The sequence below is a fragment of the Drosophila sechellia genome, chromosome 2R, assembly GCF_004382195.2.
Source record: "Drosophila sechellia strain sech25 chromosome 2R, ASM438219v1, whole genome shotgun sequence".
In the NCBI taxonomy this organism is placed as follows: Eukaryota; Metazoa; Arthropoda; class Insecta; order Diptera; family Drosophilidae; genus Drosophila; species Drosophila sechellia.
Window position 1 is genome coordinate 14,888,077 of NC_045950.1, and position 17,658 is coordinate 14,905,734.

The window sequence follows — 17,658 nt, forward strand, 5'->3', positions numbered from 1 at the left end:
TCCATCGGTGGCTAAAATAGCTACCTGCCGTATGAAAATCGATTATTGGTATGTAAATTGGAAAGGTCTACCGCGCAGCAGCTCTTCCGTTGCCGAATGATGCAGCATTTTCCGATTCCCAACCGAATTTCCATCAATCCCCACCAGCGAAGTGATCACGCTATGCTCCACTGGCAAATCCATATGATGTCTGTGTTTTTGTTTCAGCTTTTCGCTTTTCACGTGTCAGTTGGCAAAAGGGGCGGAGTATTGGCTGGAAATAATTGCCAGTCAATGCAATTACACATCCTCCGTCGGATTTTATCGTTGGTGTTGTTCGGACCAATTACAATCCGTTACACATTTTTTTTGCAGCCCGGCGAAATGAGCAGTTGTTCTAATAGATTACAGATTCGTACTATACTATATAGACTTTCAGTCTGCATCTGATTGCACAAGTTCCCCGCCGGACTGGTGATGAATGATGCCCAGGTTCTTAATATGCAAAACGTGCTGTTTGGCTTGAACTTGGCCAACATGTCGACTTTAGTTCCTCAATACGAAACTATAGGCTTATGTACACCCCCTCAAATTCAAGTTCAAGTGCCTGTCGTTCAATGGAAACCGAACGAACTGCCGCCAAATTGGCAAGCTTTGTTGGCCCCGTCAGCAAGCACATAATCCACATAACTAAGCTAAGTACGACCGATTCGATGTTGGCCATACGAAAGTCGACCGATCGCAATTGGCCGTTCGAGCGGGCCGTTGCGCATGTTAATTGCTGGCCAATAGCCGATTTTGGCTCAGATGACATTGACCAGGTTACTTCCACCCATTTCCACCCACTTGTGGCTGTGTCCCCCTTGGTAGAACTTGGGTATTCCGATGGTGAGTTTCTGCGGTCTTTCAACCGAACTCATCAGGAATTAAGTGCACGCGAAGAAATTTTGACCTATTCCCCATATTTGATTAATTATATAAGTATCTCTGCTTTTCAACCACTTTATTATGATTATTTAGTGCAATAGTCAACTTTATAGCATGATTTCTTCATTCAAGCATTACAATTAACTCAAATATTATTTTTCCAGTGCTGAGAAGCTTAATATGTAGACTTCCTTGGGGAATTCTGGAAGTGCGAATACGAACGTCACCGTCATATATAATTGTATGCATACTTTGCACTTCGAATTCCAAATGAACCCCATCGAATTGGGTTGTCTTAGGTTCGCAGTTTAATTTTCGACGTCAGATCGAAATTTAGCAGCCATTAGGGGCCACCTGTTAGCATCTTAACGTGATGTGATCAAAAGAAAGGTGGCAGGTGCGTCAGCTGGCCATCCGAAATGTTTGCTTTTAGCGCGGCTAATTCGAGGAATTATCCGCGCCACTTGATGGGAGGCAAAACGACATTGTCCCTCCATCACATCCCTTATCTAATCGATGCTGGCCCGAAATTAATTACGAATCCATCAGTGGCCAATTTGCGACAAGCGCCATAAAGCAATAAGGCCCAATCATCAGGGGAAACTAAGCCATAAATACTAATCTATAAACACTGCGCAGAGGGTAAATCCTCAAATCAGATTGGCAAAAACATGACGAAAACAGAGGCCCCCGCCAGCCTTTTGATAAGGGGCATAAATAATTTCTCCGGCCGATTTAAATTCCTTTCCGCTCCAGCACACTGGAGCTATTCGCTTGAAATTGTAATTGTCACAATTTTACAAAAAACTCACAACATGTGAGTTTAAGTGCTGCAACAAAAACAAAAAGCACCAGGCCACAGGTTTCATCGTCTATTTATAACTTTTGGCTACAGCTCTAGGTGATTAGTGGTAACGCACAATAAGTTATTTTTTTGCCATATCTTTTTTATGCTTATTTTAATTCGTTATTATGTTAATATTTAAAGCTCCTAGCACATATATTCATTATAATAAATTTTTTTAATTTTTATATCTGATTTGGGTAAAGATTTGAAAATTTAAAGCAAGCCGTTACCAATACGCCTGAAATCGCGCTTAATCCGCACAGAAATCGCTTTCAAATGCTAATCGCTCACAAAACGCGCCAAACGAGAAAAACGCGCCGCATAAAATCGCGTGCAAACCGCAATGCTCATTTATTAAAACCAACGATCAAACCTTATTCTATACTAACAAACAACTGTGAGCAATTAGTTTTAAAATTCTTTAAAAAAATCACTCAAATACTGCTACACAAATGAATGGAATATTACATATAACTAACTCGGAAAGTTTTTTATTAAACATTAAAATACAAATAGTTGTTAGCAAGCACACAAACCGATAATAGCACAAATATTACATTTTTGTATCGATTTAAATAACGAATGATTATGTGACAACGTCACATACGGTCACACCGAACCAAACGTGCGTGAGAGTTTCCCAATTTTGTACGTCTAAAAATCATACGTTTATTATCACAAAATCCATAGAGAGTGCTCTGCGTTTACGGACATTTAATATTATTTTTTTTTGTAATTCCTCGTCGCAGAAGACAACAAGATGGCACAGAGCAAATTGAACGATCTTGCCGGCAAGCTGGGCAAAGGTGGTCCGCCGGGACTGGGAATCGGACTGAAGGTCCTGGCCGCCGTGGGAGCAGCCGCCTATGGAGTTAGCCAGTCACTGTACACCGGTAAGGATAAAGGCGATCGGATATAGCCACCGATTTGGGGGATAAAAGCATAAACACGGGCACTAGCGGCATGTGCACATAACCTCAAATGATTACAGAGTGCATAAAGATGTTCCTTTGTGTGTGTGTGTTTCTACTGTTTCCCGGATTTCATAACTTCCAATATGATTTGCAATATTCTTATTAGACTCTAATAAGATGCATATAAGGAACATGCGTTAACTTATCATTTATCCTCAATTTAGTTACTTGTTATTGTTGGCCAATCCCATATTTCATCTCCCCATGATTGCATAACAAACTCCATTATATTTGTGTTTACTTTCGGGTCTTAAGTCCAACGTAATTACATATAAGATATATATTTTACCATTTACTACACTATGTATGCAAACCCACTGACTTGATTAATTTTCCTTTCAACAGTTGAGGGTGGTCACCGCGCCATCATCTTCAGCCGTCTGGGCGGCATCCAGAGCGACATTTACTCCGAGGGCCTGCACGTGCGCATCCCCTGGTTCCAGTACCCCATTATCTATGACATTCGCTCGCGTCCCCGCAAAATATCCTCGCCCACTGGATCCAAGGATCTGCAGATGATCAATATCTCGCTGCGTGTGCTGTCGCGGCCCGATTCCCTCAACCTGCCGTATCTGCACAAGCAGCTGGGCGTGGACTACGACGAGAAGGTGCTGCCCTCCATTTGCAACGAGGTGCTGAAGAGCGTAATTGCCAAATTCAATGCCTCTCAGCTTATTACCCAGCGTCAGCAGGTAGAAATCTTTAAACTAACCATGGTTAATTCAGTTTGTATATAGTACTTGTCTGTTACCAGGTATCCCTACTGATCCGCAAGGAGCTGGTCGAGCGCGCCCGCGACTTCAACATCATTCTGGACGATGTGTCCCTCACCGAGCTGAGCTTCGGCAAGGAATACACTGCCGCCATCGAGGCCAAACAAGTGGCTCAGCAGGAGGCACAGCGGGCTGTCTTCTTTGTGGAGCGCGCCAAGCAGGAGAAACAGCAGAAGATTGTGCAGGCTGAGGGAGAAGCCGAGGCTGCCAAAATGATATCCTTTTACAAAACACTAACTAGAACATTTTGTACCCTTTTACATCTGACTAAAAGGCTGTTAGTACGTTGTAAGCTGGAAAAACTGCATTGTTTTTCTGTGTCTATCATTTACTTTTGGCCTTCTGGAAACATGTAAATAGGGATTAGGTTTACCCACTTTTTTGCCACCTACTGGTTCTTCTTAACTGATATGTTTACTTAGGTCTGGCCGTGAAGCAGAACCCAGCCTACCTGAAGCTGCGCAAGCTGCGTGCCGCTCAAAGCATTGCACGCACGGTAGGATTGATATTATAAATCTCTTCTGATTTAAAATTAATGAAATGTTTTCCCCTATTAACAGATTGCCAGCTCACAGAACAAGGTCTATCTATCGGCAGATAGCTTGATGCTCAACATCCAGGACTCTGGCTTCGATGACATGACCGAGAAGGTTTACAAAAGTAAATAGCTCTCGTTTTGATTAACAAAAAGAGTTTACTTTTAAGTTGAAAACACTTGTGCTTTTGGTTTCAATCACATTGGCCAAAACTTAGACATAGCCTTCATAATTGAGTAATTTCTAACGCGTTTTCCGTACTCCATCTCTCTTCCTATATGCCGCAAAAAATTTCGTTCTGTTAACGTTTCTCCCGATCGCGCAACCCAGTAGCCGATGACATGGACTAGGAGGCGATCCACATTCGTTGTTAATTAATTTTTATTGAAATTCCTTTGAGCTAGAGCCTAAGTACCGTTTAGTTTTAACCACTCCCAAGCGGCGCATCGGCTTCATTTTTTCACGAATTATCTGCCAAGTGCTAGGTCCTTGTCACCCGGAGGCAGCTTCATCCCACATCCGTTCACTGGGTGCCAAGGATCGAAACACGACCCGGCTTTTTGTGGACCAATGATACCAATGCGGGCAGATGGCCGCATCAGCATTTAACTTTCCATGTCCCATCATCGAGAGTCACGTGAAACGGAAACTGAAAATAAATGCGTACTGAGAACTGTCTGAAGATCGTTGTGTCCCCTTTATAGATTGCAACTGATTTTAGCTCCAACTGCCGGGCCACACCACTTGTGAAAAAACGAAGCGGCGTCCCCGTGCAGCGATTCCTCCACTAATCCCGATCCCCCAATCTTTGCAGTTGGCACCGGTCTGCCCAAGGACTGGTTGGACGCCCGGAAAATGGCCTCGAAGGTCGCCCAACCGGCGGAGAAGGAGAAGAACGTGGGCAACGTGGCGAGCAGCATGGCCGAGCGGATGATGTGATCCACACCTTAACGGGGCCTTCCTGTCAAGATCCTAGTACAAAGCGCATACAGAACAGAGCCAAACAGAACGCCGACTTCGTCGCATACGATTACGAAACACTTACTTATCGTTTTAATTGCGTGTATAAAATACATAAGAATAGTACATAAGAGTGTATACAGTATATAATTTAAGTGTATAGAGGTTTATGTATGTAAATTGTAGGCAGATTAGGTTGCTTCTCCAGGAGTTGTGTCCCCGCGGCATTCCCAAGTTGTGTGTGGGAGAGATCTTGACTAGAAACATGTGTGTATTATGGGCATGCATCCACTGCGATGTTCATCCTTGATGTTGAGCAATCGAACCACCGCCCGGGGTCTCCAAGTCATATAAATATTCTTAAGTCTATCCATAACGAACTCGAACAATCAAATTCCTGCATTAGGCGCGTGGGGTTAGCTTTGTATGTGAGTTAATTTGTAATTGTTAGGTGGCTTAGAAGCGACGCGACATGGACCAGGATCAGGCCGTCGCCGGTGGCTTTCCTCCTCCGGATCCGCTGGCCCCGCTGGTACTTCCGCTCTCGCTGCCACTGCTGCTTGCATTGCTGTTGGCCCTGCGGCTCTCGGCCAGACCGGGTGTGTCCCTCCGATGACGACGCAGCGTGGAGCTTGCCGAGGGCGCGGAACTACTCAAAGCAATGTTGGCCGTAAAGGCAGCAGCCTCCGCTCGGCTCGGAACGGTCAGAGTGCCTCCCACGCCCGATGACGGAGGTATGACTCCACCGGATCCAATCCCGTTAATGGTGCTGTTGCCATTGCTAGTGCCGCTCGCTGCAGCTGCGGCGAAGGACTCGGTTATGCTGGCCAAGGGTCATAAGTTCGTCGTCTGAACCAGTCCGCGCTCCAGATGGAAGCACTCCAGGACGGCGGCGCCGACGGAGCTGCGTCGAGCCACCATGGCGTTGACCACGCTCCACTTATTTAGTCGCGGATCGTATCGCTCCACAGAATTCAACGAGGAGCTGCCATCGTTGCCGCCCAAGGCGAAGAGGGCGCCCTCCACCTCGACCACTTCATGGGTGGATCTGCAAAAGTACACAGTTATTGAAAAAGGAATGGAATTGGACTATTCATGAGGACTCCTTACCTTCGCGAGTGCATTGCTGCGATGGGTTCCCAGCTGTTCCTGCGCAGATTGAATCGCTCTCCGCTAGACATGCACATGGTGCCATCATTACCACCAATGCAATACAGATGCCCGTCGGTGGAGGCGACGCCACAGCTGCTCCTGCGTGCCGACATGCTGGGCACCGGTTGCCAGCGACCCACTCTGGGATCAAACCGCTCCACGCTTGACTGGTAGTTGGTGGAATCGAAGCCGCCCAGACTGTAGATGCAATTCTCCAGCACAGCCAATCGGCAGTACCTTCTCCTTGTGCTCATCGCCGGACAGGAGCTCCAGATGCCAGTGAGTGGATCATAGCGCTCCATGCTGCTCAGGCAGGAGGCGCCATCGTAACCACCACAAACGTAGATCAAGGCATCGTATGAGCAGATGCCCAGGCAGCTACGTTTCGTACCCATTGGGGTGATGTTGCTCCACTTGTTGGTCAGAGGATTGTAGCTCTCCGCCGTGGCCAGATCACTGACTCCATCGTAGCCGCCGACCACGTACAACTGCTTGTGCAGAGAAGTTACTCCGGATCGGGATCGTCGCCACAACATTGGTGCCACTGGGCTCCACGAATTGGAGCGCGGATTGTACACCTCGCACTCGTTGTGAATGGCAAAGAGACTGCCTCCTCCCACCGCAAATACGTAGGGTTTCATGCCCTCCGGACGACGCTCCTGGGTCCGCTGGCTGCCCATTATGCTGCGTTGCTCCGGAAGCAGATGGTACTTCATGGCCTCCAGCAGCAGCTCCTTGCACTCGGAGTCATCGCGCATAAGGGTCTCCGTTTCTACGCAGCTCATGAGGAAATCCCTGCTCACCAGCGGCAGTCTGACGTTCGACATCAACTCGGCAATGTGGAGTCTTCGTGTGGGCAGGTCATGTTTCACCCAATTGATGACGGCGGCAAAGACTCGCTCCTCGGAGCTGATGTTCAGCTGGCTGTTGGAGATCAGCTCGCGAACCTCCTCGAACGGTAGTAGCAGGAACTCCTCGGTACCCACCACCTGTTGGAAGTTCTGCAGGGCGTACTTATGCGACCGCGTGTGCAGCTCCTTGCAGGAGTGGGCATCTGCAAAGCTGCGGATGCCCAAGCAGTTAGAGGGATGCAGCTGGCGCAGCAGGAACTTGCAGCAGGCATCCCGCACCGAGTGCATCTGCAGCAGTCCGGAGGCGGGCAGCAGCACCTGTACGTTCTGCTCGGTGATCGTGATCTCGCCGGTGTAGGTGTAATCGATCAGCTGCCGCAGCGCGGAGCTGTCCACGTCGTGCAGCCGGACTAATCCCTGAGTGCGCTCCAGCATGTCGTCTGGTAAATGAGATTGGAATGTATCAGTTTACATGTTGCTTTAGTAGTTGGATTTATATCCAATATCGATAGGATGGTAAATCCAGGAAAGGATTGCTTTTTGTTATAGAAGTGCACTCACCGTTGAACATCGCATAGAAATAGGGCGATACGGAAGCCAGAACCACTCGATGGGCATTGATGGTGTCGCCGCCCACTTCCAGGCGCACATCGCAGAGCTGAAATGGGCAGGAGAACGAGTGAGAATGGAGCTGGGAAGGCTGTTGAGACCTGGGGGTGCTGGCGCGGCCAAAGGGTCGCTTTACAAATCCGATTAATGCCCGACTACGTGCTCAATTTGCACTCCAAATCCCTCACTCCCACGACCAGTCTGGAATCCTTAGAAGGACTCTCCATCAATAACTTTTGACAGGGAGCCCGCAAACAATGAACCCGATAGTGGAGGCGCTTTTGAATGGCAGTGTCGCTTACATCATGGCGCGCTTCTGGTTAAGGCCAACTCATCCATCCACCCGCCGGGCTACTAAAATGGCAATTTGCTCTAATAGCCTCACCCAGCTGAACTTTGCGAGGCAGGGGGCGGCATCGGTCGCAATTAATGTTGCCGACTGCCCAAAATGAAAGAGAAACGCGCGAAAGACATTATGTATGCGCCATGTGGGCCAGCGTCGAGTCGGACTTGCGACGACCTCAATCACGCGCCCATTCTAAATAAATATTTTAATTATGTTCACGCCTAATGCAATTAGTATGGCAATATCAAGATCTGTCAATTAATGGAATGAATTTGAACTGTATGTTATGGCTTTGCTGATTTTTGAAGAAGAACTTGATCTGACCATAACCATAACTTGTTTGAAATTCAGAAAGATGAGATTTTCTTGGCTGATTTCTCCCTCACCTGCGCATTGTTCCTCATCTGGTTGATGGCTGCAAAGGAGGCGATGCAGTGGCCCGGATTCTGGTGATGCGCCTGGGGCAGGACCTCCTCATTGGGTCCCGGTGGGCTCAGATCGCTGGGCGTCTGTGTGGAATTGTTGCTGGTGGTGGTGACATCTTCGTTGTTGCCACTCGCCTCGCCGGAACTGCAACGAGAATTTGATGAGTTCGTAAAATGGTTTCGCCCCAACAAAATCAAGTCTGGTAAACATAATGGTAATGGCGGCGACAAGGTGTCTGCAAAAACAGAAACAGGAACTGCTCCACTGGTGTAAAGCCAGGGGTTGTTTATGCTACATGTTTATGTTCATGTCGTTTTTGAGGGGGCTGGCATTTTTGGGGGTTGAATGGAGCAGCAAGTCGCCACTTAAATTTCACAGGATTGCGCTTAGGCAGAACAAATATTCAACTTTAAGCATTGAAATCAAAGTACAAAGTTTGTTATACTAAGCATATAGGATAAGGTAAAATCATTAGCACTTAGCTATTATATTCGATTTATTTTCCGTGTACTTACTGATTGGATTTCACGGGCAGAAACATTGCGACTTCGTCTGGTCGATGTTTATGCTAATGATGGGGGTTAGTGCGGCACTTCCCTTATCTCTTTGGGCTGCAGCTTGCTCCTAAAACATTTCCTCGTTTTGGTCCTTGGTTGGTGTCTTCAGTTCGGTTCGGTTCAGTCTTTTTTATTGGCAGTTCAGCTCCAACTTCAGCTGAATTGGAGGGAGCAAAAATCAATACTGTGGACAATTGTTGTGGCCACCCGCATGGCAGAGAATAGCTTTGAATTTGGGTCAGACGGATAGAGGGATTGGTGGTTGGCGGGATATGATATCATTCGGGCTTTTTGGCATGTCAAAGTGGAGGAAGCATCTGAATGAAACTAAAAACTGGGTTAAGTGCCTCCTCCCTTCGCTCGACCATTGTTTACTGCTTTTGTCGGGGATGTGAAGTGGTTATGCGTGGGAGCCTTTGAAGGACCCAGGAAATGGGCCAGGATGTGGCCTCGCCAAATTGCTTGTCGCATGCAACTTGCGCATTTAGACAGCCATTTTACTGGCGAACAAAAAAGTCAGAGATTTGTGTACGGAAAGAAAAGTAATAATGCAGCAGAATAAATTAATAAATATTTATGTGACGGGTAATTTGAAAATGTATATTCCGTTGCAATACAATATCTGTTGAAAGTGGATTATAAAGTATTTAAGTATGCATAAGATAAATGCCGCGTTCGTTGACATTGAAAAGTAGGCAGAAGTTGTAATATTTTGTTTATATTTTTATAGTATTCAAAAGGTGTTGGATATAGGGAATTATGGCCTAAAAACGAAGTTCTTCAAAAGTGGCGAGAGCGTTTCTCTTTAACGCGCTTGGAAAGCGCTCTTTGGGGTCAACAAAACGTGTCTCTGGTACATGTTTGTGAATTGAACGTCACGAATTTATCGCTGCATTAACAAAACAAGGCAGCGAAATGGCAGTAGCAGCATTAACATCAACCAGCAACCGCTTAAAACATACAAAATTTCACTTTGCGCACAACACGAATTAATGACAATTTCAGTCGGTGTTTTTATTTTTTTATTTTTTTTAGCTTTTAACTGAGCAACAGCCATCGAGGCGGCCTGCCATGCTTGAGGGCGCAATTGTGCTGGAGGGCAATGTACGCCGCCGACTGCCTCCACCCTCCCCAAAAACGCGCCAAAAAGCCACCTAAAACGCCAAAGAATCCCCCCTCGAAGAGAAGCCCCATTAGGCTAAATGTTTACTGCGCTGCCAAAGCAAAAGCAGGCCAGCTTGCCATCGTGGGACAGCCCTCGATTGCATTCTGAGTTGCATTCTGCAGTCAGTTTCCCCAGTTTTTTTTTTTTTTTTTTTGGCGGGGTCAGCACTCTCCGTCACACGCGGCGTATGAGTAATTAAAGGCTTCCGACCAGGGTCAGAATGCGGTGCGGTTGTCTCAGTAACTAAGCTAACACGTCTAACGGCTGTTTGTGGCCAACAAAAAACAATGAAATTATGCTAAATGTGAACTTAGTTCACGAGCTAGTTGAGCTCATTTATGCACGGCGGCAAAGAGCTGGGAAATTTCTCTAGTTTCAATTCAGCTTATATAATATATGATATATATTACTGATAAAAAGTAGTTTACACATATTTGAAATAAATATAATATTGCCAGGAATAAGTGCTTTCTTGTTTTATAAAAAGATATATATAAATCTGAATATACGACCTGATGTTTTGGCATGAAAACCTTATTTTGCTGAAGGGATTAAGTCAGCTAACTTTTTCTTAGTGTAGTTAAAGGGGCAATCATGTCTAACACACACGCAATGCCGCACAAAAGGGAGGAGGTTCAGGAACCGGAAGTTCTGAGGGTGGCGCAGGAAGTGGCTTTTAACCCAAGGTGTAACTCTCGCTGACCTTCAGGTGTGCGATGAGCTGTGGGTCGCTGACTCAGTCGGCGAGGGTGGTATTATATTTATAAAAAATCTAACTAAAAATATGATTATCAAAGAAGCGCTTGGCTGGAAGAGCGGGAAGCTGTTCCCTAGCAACATCTGCGGCTACGAGTGTGAAATTTAAATTAACTGCCCAGCATGCTCCCCGCTCGTAAATGTGGCCCGAAATGTGGGTAAACCGACTACCGGAGCCGCACTCATTCAGTAATATTAAATGCTTTTTGGCGACAGAGCAGAACAGCGGAATATGAAAACAAATAAAAGAACCCAAAAAACACACGGAGACACACAAAAATTGTGCAAACATTGAACCGGTTGTAGTTTTTGCCCAACCACCACTCCACCTATGCTGCTATGCTCCACACCTCCACGTGACTTGGCCAACTGAAATCACAATGCAAAATCGGAAGGCCTCAAGCATGCTTCTTGCACGCTTCATTGATGATTAAGCCCGCCATTGTTGCTGCTGCTGCTGCAATGCAATATTCTGCGAGCCACCAAGGTCAACTGCTTTTGCAATCGAGCGGAAATCGAGAGATCGTGCCGCGGACTCAGCGCTAGTTACAGCTAAAAATTGGTGAATAAGATGCAGATTATAGCAGGTAACTCAAGTGGAGAATAGGATACATTTCTAAGCACTAGCCAGTCTGATCAAGCTGAACTTTGTGTTTCTGTGTAGCTGATTAATACAAATTTCTCAGAATTTAGTTTTTCACATAAATCTAAACAGTGATTGCTCATAATATTTGTTTGAATATTTTAGCAGGTGCTTTTAAGGTGTATTACCTTTTGTACCTTCAATACTCTTTTGCAGTGAACCCGAAATTCGTCGTACGCAAAAGAGTCCCACAAATGTTTAGCACATTTTTTCGATTTTAGCGGAAAGAACAAGAGTCTCTTGAAGACGCCCGCGCCCAAATCGAAAATCAAGTGCCAGTGCGTGCTTGGTAAAGAGATGCCCACCTCCGGATTTGGTTGAGGGCTACAGCTGTATGTGGGCCAAGTAAACAAGCGACAACAACGAAAACGAACACCAATGGCCAGCCATTATTAAGTATACGCAGCGTAAGCCGACAGATTGGTCTATTAGGCGGGCCCAGATGTTAGAAACGGGTAGAAAAAGGAACGAGGAAATGTGGTAACGTGGAAAATGCGATAAGGGCTGGGAAAAGCGCACAGCGAAAGTGAGCGTGGAAGCCGGCGTTTCGGATTTTAGGTATGGGTTTGGTTTTGGGTGCGGGTCGTCAACCTGCTGTCAGCGCGGGAAATGTGAAAAACAGCCGTTTTCCCCCATGGCGCCGGCGCACTGGCCTGTGAAAAACTCCATGGCGTGGCCAAGAAGGAGTTCGTAAGATGCAACGGCATGTGCACATACTCCTCCCAAGAAAAAAAAACCTGGTAAGGAAAAGAGCATTCGCCGCACCTTTATCCAAATATGTATGACTTTTTCCTTGGATATTGCTTTTGCTTCACAATTTTCCCGATCGTAATTGCACTTTAATTCTTTGCTGGCTCCTTGGCGAGTCCTTTTCCCGTTGGAGTTCACCTTTCACTACGAATTTCAACTGCTGTGAAGCCAATTATTTGGTCGGCGCTGTGCTGACGGCAACTTCGCGGCACGAAAGCTCAAGAGCGACTGAGCGAAAATACGTTGGAGCACCAAAAACCAAACCTCCAAAGCTTTTCTTTAAGCGGAATGTTTGGGTTTTGGAACACCAGAAAAGCTCGAAAGTTCTCAACGACTTTTTAACGCTCTACACTGTAACTATTTTATAATAAAAATACCCATTGCTATGTAAACAAAGCAAAATTAAACGTAAAACTAAATAAAATTTAAAAATATTTTTTCAGAACTGTGATTCTTAAGTTAATATTTATTTAAAGATTTAAAACATTTAAAAATAATTCAAGCAAGAAAGGGCTTACTTGCATATAATTGACTGTATTGCTGTCAAAATTCATAAATCTATTGGCCACCTAAATATGATTAAAATTAAAAATTTCCCCCTAAATCGATTAAAAACGGGAAAACTTTCTTGCGTTTGTGAATAACTCAAACGAATGTTGATGCGCCGTGAGTTGACTTGAGCTAACTTGTAATTGAAGCTTAATTAGTTAGTGCAACAGTTAGTGCTCCCAAGTTTTTCAAACGCTGTGGAGGCAAACTTTCAGTGCTCCAACCGACTGGCTGGTGGACCTTTACCTTTGGAGCAGGGGTGGTCGCCCAGCCAAAGCAAACCGAAGCAAAGCTGGCCAAACCAGACCTCCGGACCATTAGGACGCCCAGCGTGTCACAAAGAAGCTGCATGCAAATCCAATTAGGAGCGTGGAGCGGCCAAGGCCCGAAGGTGGTGCAGCTCCTGGATGGATGCACGGTGGCTCACAATGGACGGTGGAAGCCACCGAAGCCAGCCACTGACCCAATTATGCTAATACGGTGGCCAAACTCAAAAGCTTTGACGTCATGTCAGCTGGATGCAGGGACGCGGGATGGCTGGATGTATGCCTGGATGGATGGATGGATGGATGGATGCCTGAGATGTTCCCTCGAACAATGGCATGTGGCAAGACCGGCTTACACCTGGAGCAATATCCATTGCTGGAGAAATTGCGAAATATGACAAGATAATTGCATAAAAAAAGGGTCCTTTGGCACACCTGAGACTTATTGGCTTGGCTTCGCATAAATGGTGGAATGGAATCCAGATTGGACACTCGACTCCCAATTGCTGGCAATGCTATGCGCCATTCGCCATTTCCGTGCATATTAGAAAATTACCGAAGCTCAAGTCGCACTTCAAAAACCAAGCAAAGGTGACACTGCCATCCAGCTGGTGCGCATGTCCCTAGCGTCCTTTATTTCCAACCTGTCCCGTCGTCCTCCTGCCCTATCGTCCTGCTCCTGCTCGTCGGGCAACAGGTGCTCGCTGCGTGCGGAGCGTGGTCGGGGTGGCCGAAAGGATTCGCTTGGAGTTGGGTTTGGTGCGCTGCCCGCGAGGAGCTATAAAAGCGCACGATGCGAGCAACTTGGCCGTTAGTCGTCAGTCCTCCGGCGTGGAACTCGATCTCCGCCGTGGGAGCAGCTGTATTCCGTGAAAGCATAGCCACCATCGGTTGAAATGTGTTTGCAAACTACTTAGCATCGGTGTATCCGTAAAATGTAACAGCAACCAGAAGACGGTCCTCGAAAATCAGCCACACAATGTCGCACCTGGTGATGAGGCGACGGATTCTGCTTATGGTTTTGCTATTTGCAGGTAAGTCCATCCGTTCCAAGAGTCTGTGAAATCTGGCAGAAAACCCTTCAAAGATACTAGCTAAAGTTGTTGAGATCATGGTTTTTGTTGTAGGGAGTTGGAATCTTAATTATAGATCTCAAGTTAAATCAAAATTTACAGAAAATATCTTGTTAAAGACCCTTTTTCTCAGAAGAACATCCCATTCTGCTTTTAAAAAATCTTAAAATTTTAAAAAATTAAAAAATACTATTGAAAAGTCCTAAAAGGTGGATAAGCCTCCGATTTAAAAATATAACCGTTATCGCCATTGAAAAATGGCAGAAACCTTATTTTTCCAATTTATCCTTTAAAAATGGCAGAAAACTTCATTATCCAAAATTATCTTTTTTTGAATCAACATAAGTTCTTTAAATCCCAAATAATAAACTTTAAAAAATACATTTTTGCAATAGCCTTTAAAAGAAGAAGTATTGCACAAAAAGTAATTTAATTATGCTATACTGTGTTTAAATACTTTTTAACCACCTTTAAGAAAATCATCTAATAAACAACTAAAACTAAATAAAACTTCAACTAAAAACTAATAAATTTTACCACGACAACAAGTGAGTTGTTCTTCCCTGCTTATTAAATTAAACAGAATATATGACATCAATTCCATGGGGCAAACTTTATCGTAACTATCTCACATTTTCGGCAATTTTTCATTTCTCAGCAATTGTTTTAAATTGAAACCTGACCTTTTATTAGCCGCCATTGCGCCTATCACTAATTAAAATCTGTAGGGCACTAGCGGAAATTGGATGTCATGTCGTTTTGGCGAAGCCAACCCTGTTCGTACCCAAGTGACTAACCCAAATCCTGCGGGAGCACACACAATTAATGGGCCCGTCTGCCGATATGTTTCTCCACCGGCAGGTCCACTGCGAAACGCACCTTTCGGCGGTGCACAGGTGGCGATAGCGACATCACCAACCACCGGTCGTGACCGTCAAATTCCGCCGGAGTGGGAGCGAACATGGGAGTTGGATCCGGACTGGGATTTCACTGGAAGTGAGGACAGGGACTCCTTCGCGCCGACGACGTCACGCTCCTTGGACAACTTTTACCCTTTCGATGGCGGAAATGCCCCGCCGAAAACCAGTGAAACGGAAATGGATAACCAATTCGGAGATAGCTATCTCACCCCGTATCCTGCGTTGTTCGGTCGCCAGTGGCACCTCCAGCATCGCAAGCAGCTGCAGGTGCAGCACAAGTGGCAATCTCCGGCGCCTCCACTTGCGGAGGTCAAGGCCAAGAGGAATCCCGTCAACTGGCCACCCGACGACGAGGAGCCACCGCTTACGCACCCCTACGCCTACACCTTGCCCTGGAAACGAAAGGAGGTTCCGGACTCACTCCGATATATGCCCTCGATCAGTGCTGGTGAGTAATGGAGTATAGGATAGGATTCGGGCAGTACACCATAGAGCTTTGGCAATTTGGTGGATTCATTAATTTTAATTTAATCCTTAACAAATGAACCCATTGCTAGTGACATTCGTTCTACATTCCAGGAGCCATGACCAATCTGGGCGGCTTTTTCAACCGCCTGGAGGCGAACCTGCGCTTCGCGGAGCAGTCGCAACTGGGTGAGTCGGAGACGCGAATGCTGGAAGGTAAGCACCCGCACCCACTGCACCTGCCGCCCGTGCCGCCCGACGCTCCGGAGGATTCCGAGCAGCAGCAGGAGCACGATCGGAAGACATCGAAGCTCCTGCAGGCCCTGCGCAGCTACAGGCCCTCCCAGAAGATCCGATCGCTGGTGTCGCGCAATCCGCAGGGATACCGCGGCTCCCAGTTCATAGATCCGAGCTACATGTGGCTGGGTCTGGGCAAATGACAGTGAGACCGCCGGAGCAGTAGAATGACCCATCAATAGTTACCTAAGTAGCTGCAACGAATGCCGCCCCAAGATTTGATTTAATTTATGCCCTCTGTGTGTGTAGAAATATATGTTTGAAAGTCTATCACAGCAAAAACGAAGAAATGTGTGTTAAGTTTTAAGGAATGGTATGTATTAACAAATGTTAGAATTGCAAACAAATAATAGTAGATGTTGTCCCAAATCTTTAAGCATTATAACACGAAGAGCAAAACAAAACGCCCAGCACCCAAATAATTATCCATGTGATTGTGTATATAAAATATATATTTATTTTTTTTGGAGCCAATCGAAAAATCGTGTTTTGGCCATTTCGTTCGAATATACGTATGGATACAGTCGCGTTAATGTAAATATATATGATGTACACACAGATTTTCGTTCTCTGATGCATGAAATACGACGTAGTATATAATTTTGGTGTTACTAGCTAGAAAAATATTACGTTAATCGGGGAGGCCCCACTGGAAACATTCGAAAGGGATATGATGTAATAAGAGCTCGCAAAACAGGAAGCTGCACTGGAGCTTAAATCTTGGTGTAGCTGGGATAAGAGTTGGTCTGCTGCTGGGTCGGCGGTGGGATCAGCGGTCGCTGGACCTCACTGGATGCCTGGATCTGCTTGAAGAGCGAGTAGATGCCGTAGTAGAGATACCAGGTCAGCACTGAAACGAGCGAATGGAGAAAAATAAGCATCGTGTACCAACGCAATTACAGAACGATCGCAAACCGTCGAGCGATAAGCAAAATGGGGATCCACAATTTCGCAACAACGGCCAGTGTGTATACACATTCCAGATAGAGCTTATGTATGTATGAAGTGGTGATTCACTTACCGAGCAGGCCCACATCCACCAAAATGAGTGGAAGAGCGCTCAGGAAGGGTGTACTTCCGATGACTTGGGCCAGCATTACAATATTGGTGACAATTCCAAAGACAAGCAACACTCCATTGTTGATCAGCCAGGGCAGCAGGAGCAAATGGCGTTCCTGAAAGACCAGAAAACGCTATTAGAACCATCTTTATCTCTAGTTAGTATGGTGAACATGCTTATATGTGCTAAAAGCCTTGGATTTTTATTGCAGACCAAAATGGTCTAGCTCTAGATATATAGTATACACTTATATATGCTATTGTACAGATTTCATATTGATACTAGACTTACCTTAACGGTACCTGCGACCAACATGACCGAAGCCAGAAGATTAATCACCTTGAGCGCCAGGTAAACACTGAAAATGATTACTAGCACTGCAATAACCGCAAGAGCAATGCAATACAATGTAATATACTATTGGTTGTGGGTGCACTCGATGGTTAGCCCTTACCACTGCGAATCTGGGTGACCGTCATGTCCGAATCTTTGGATTCCTTGGCGATCTGCTGCGCAATTTCATCGACGAATCCCAGGGCCACGGACAAAAGGATCGTGGCCAAGAAGGATAGAATCACGCCCAGCCATCCAATGAGCACACCATAGGTGTTCAGGCGCATACAGAAGACCCTGGACAGCATTCTGGATTCACTTGATTTCGTGCGAATGCGGATGAAAAGAATTGTACTTCAGTTCGCCGGCAGAGCGAAAATGCAATTGATAAATAAGTCGCAATTCAGTGACAATTGAAAGCTTTTGTGGATAGCGGCGTTGCCA

At 45.9% G+C, this 17,658-nt stretch overlaps 4 protein-coding genes across 6 annotated transcripts; 2 read left to right on the forward strand and 2 right to left on the reverse strand.

The window, feature by feature from the left end:
• The first annotated feature begins 2,315 nt into the window (after positions 1-2,315).
• LOC6609860 (prohibitin-2) lies at positions 2,316-5,127 on the forward strand. Of its 2 annotated transcripts, none has more exons than XM_032715238.1 (7): positions 2,316-2,401; positions 2,503-2,646; positions 3,073-3,419; positions 3,482-3,715; positions 3,919-3,996; positions 4,061-4,160; positions 4,851-5,127. In XM_032715238.1, the coding sequence occupies exons 2-7, from the start codon at positions 2,514-2,516 to the stop codon at positions 4,973-4,975; spliced, it is 1,017 nt and encodes a 338-aa protein (XP_032571129.1). In that variant the 5' UTR covers positions 2,316-2,401; positions 2,503-2,513; the 3' UTR covers positions 4,976-5,127. The 2 variants fall into 2 exon arrangements, with proteins under 2 accessions (XP_032571129.1, XP_032571130.1); XM_032715239.1 differs by lacking the exon at positions 4,851-5,127 and adding an exon at positions 4,367-4,718 and having other exon boundaries at positions 2,317-2,401.
• On the reverse strand, positions 5,062-12,465 carry LOC6609861 (kelch-like protein 17). Its single transcript, XM_032715237.1, has 6 exons — positions 12,267-12,465; positions 8,896-9,094; positions 8,341-8,524; positions 7,561-7,657; positions 6,107-7,439; positions 5,062-6,044 (listed from the first exon to the last, which is right to left on the reverse strand). The coding sequence occupies exons 2-6, from the start codon at positions 8,919-8,921 to the stop codon at positions 5,831-5,833; spliced, it is 1,854 nt and encodes a 617-aa protein (XP_032571128.1). The 5' UTR covers positions 8,922-9,094; positions 12,267-12,465; the 3' UTR covers positions 5,062-5,830.
• Positions 12,466-12,998: 533 nt separating this feature from the next.
• Positions 12,999-16,231, forward strand: LOC6609862. Of its 2 annotated transcripts, none has more exons than XM_002034477.2 (3): positions 12,999-14,100; positions 15,001-15,507; positions 15,639-16,231. In XM_002034477.2, exons 1-3 carry the CDS (start codon positions 14,046-14,048, stop codon positions 15,962-15,964), a joined length of 888 nt encoding a protein of 295 aa, XP_002034513.1. In that variant the 5' UTR covers positions 12,999-14,045; the 3' UTR covers positions 15,965-16,231. The 2 variants fall into 2 exon arrangements, with proteins under 2 accessions (XP_002034513.1, XP_032571855.1); XM_032715964.1 differs by having other exon boundaries at positions 15,642-16,231.
• A 48-nt stretch (positions 16,232-16,279) lies between these two features.
• Positions 16,280-17,603, reverse strand: LOC6609863. The gene is made up of 4 exons (XM_002034478.2): positions 17,336-17,603; positions 17,173-17,258; positions 16,843-16,996; positions 16,280-16,671 (listed from the first exon to the last, which is right to left on the reverse strand). The coding sequence occupies exons 1-4, from the start codon at positions 17,520-17,522 to the stop codon at positions 16,535-16,537; spliced, it is 564 nt and encodes a 187-aa protein (XP_002034514.1). The 5' UTR covers positions 17,523-17,603; the 3' UTR covers positions 16,280-16,534.
• Between the last annotated feature and the right edge of the window lie 55 nt (positions 17,604-17,658).